The 1328-nt window shown below is 49.5% G+C and overlaps 1 protein-coding gene across 1 annotated transcript in view; it reads left to right on the plus strand.

Moving 5' to 3' along the window:
- LOC110410110 (putative E3 ubiquitin-protein ligase EDA40) overlaps nucleotides 1–1324 on the plus strand; it is a gene marked incomplete at its 3' end in the record, with an annotated part of 4301 nt that extends 2977 nt beyond the window's left edge. The window contains exon 3 of the mRNA XM_021419706.2: nucleotides 56–1324. Coding sequence (XP_021275381.2) covers nucleotides 56–1324 — 1269 coding nt within the window. The remainder of the gene's footprint in view (nucleotides 1–55) is intronic.
- Nucleotides 1325–1328: the final 4 nt, after the last annotated feature.

Here is a 1328-nt window from a genome sequence, read left to right on the forward strand (position 1 = left end):
TTTTTTTTTTTTCAAAATTTCGTCCTTTCCACTAACTTTGTTATATTTTTTTCAGGGTGGTCGATGTGGAATCTGTGCACAGAGTGTGAAAACGGGCCAAGGCACGGCGATTTTCACGGCGGAGTGTTCCCATTCCTTTCATTTCCCCTGCATCGCCGCCCATATAAAAAAGCGACAATTACTAATTTGCCCCGTCTGTTCCATCACCTGGAAAGAGCTCCCTTTACTCTCTCTTCAGCAAACGGAACAACCTAATAAAACATCTCTGAAAGACATCAAAACGAAGTCGTTTCGTGTCTATAACGACGATGAACCATTAGCCTCCCCTGTTTCTCATTCTCAGTTTAATCCCATTCCAGAATCCGAAGAAACCGAAGACGACTTAGAAGAGGAATTCCAAGGCTTTATTGTTACTCCGAAGATTGGGACAGAAGTTGGAGTTAATGCGAGAAATGTGGAGGTTAGGCTATTACGAGAGGCGGCGATGGTGGCAGTTGGGAGGAGTTATGAAAGTTACGTGGTCGTCATGAAAGTGCACGCGCCAACCGTGACGCGTGGGGTGAAGAGGGCTCCGATTGATTTGGTTACCGTGTTGGATGTTAGCGGGAGTGGGATGCGGTTGCAGATGGTTAAACGCGCGATGCGGTTGATTATCTCTTTGCTTAGCGAAACGGACCGTTTGTCGATCGTGGTATTTTCATCGAGTTCGAAACGGTTGATGCCGTTAAAAAAGATGAGTTCCAACGGACGGAGATCTGCGCGGAGGATTGTGGACGCGCTGGGGAGTAACGGGCAAGGGATGAGTGTCAACGACGCAGTTAAAAAGGCGGCTAAAGTGTTGGAAGACCGCAGAGAGAAAAACGCCGTTGCCAGCGTCATGATCTTATCCGACGGTCAGGATAAACAGTCCCAATTGTATCCCCCCAATCAGAACCTCCCAGTTGTTTCAACCACGCGCCTGGCCCATTTGGAAATCCCCGTGCACTCCATCAGTTTCGGTACGTGCGCCCACGCTCCAAACGACGACGCGTTTGGTAAAATCGTGAACGGTCTCGTGAGCGTGGTGGTGCAGGATGTCAGGCTCCAACTGGGATTCGTATCCGGGTCAGCCCCAGCAGAGATTTCTTCTGTCTATTCATTTAAGTCCCGGCCCGCTTCGGTCGGGTCGAATTCGGTGCGGGTCGGGGATTTGCACTCTGACGAGGAGAGAGAATTATTGGTGGAAGTGAAAGTACCGGTATCTTCGAGTGGCTCCCACAGGGTGATGTCCGTACGAACCTCTTACAGAGATCCATTTACTCAGGAGATGGTCTACTCGAGGGATCAAA

The sequence above is a fragment of the Theobroma umbraticum genome, unplaced genomic scaffold, assembly GCF_002168275.2.
Source record: "Theobroma umbraticum cultivar Fairchild unplaced genomic scaffold, ASM216827v3 scaffold_44.0, whole genome shotgun sequence".
In the NCBI taxonomy this organism is placed as follows: domain Eukaryota; kingdom Viridiplantae; phylum Streptophyta; class Magnoliopsida; order Malvales; family Malvaceae; genus Theobroma; species Theobroma umbraticum.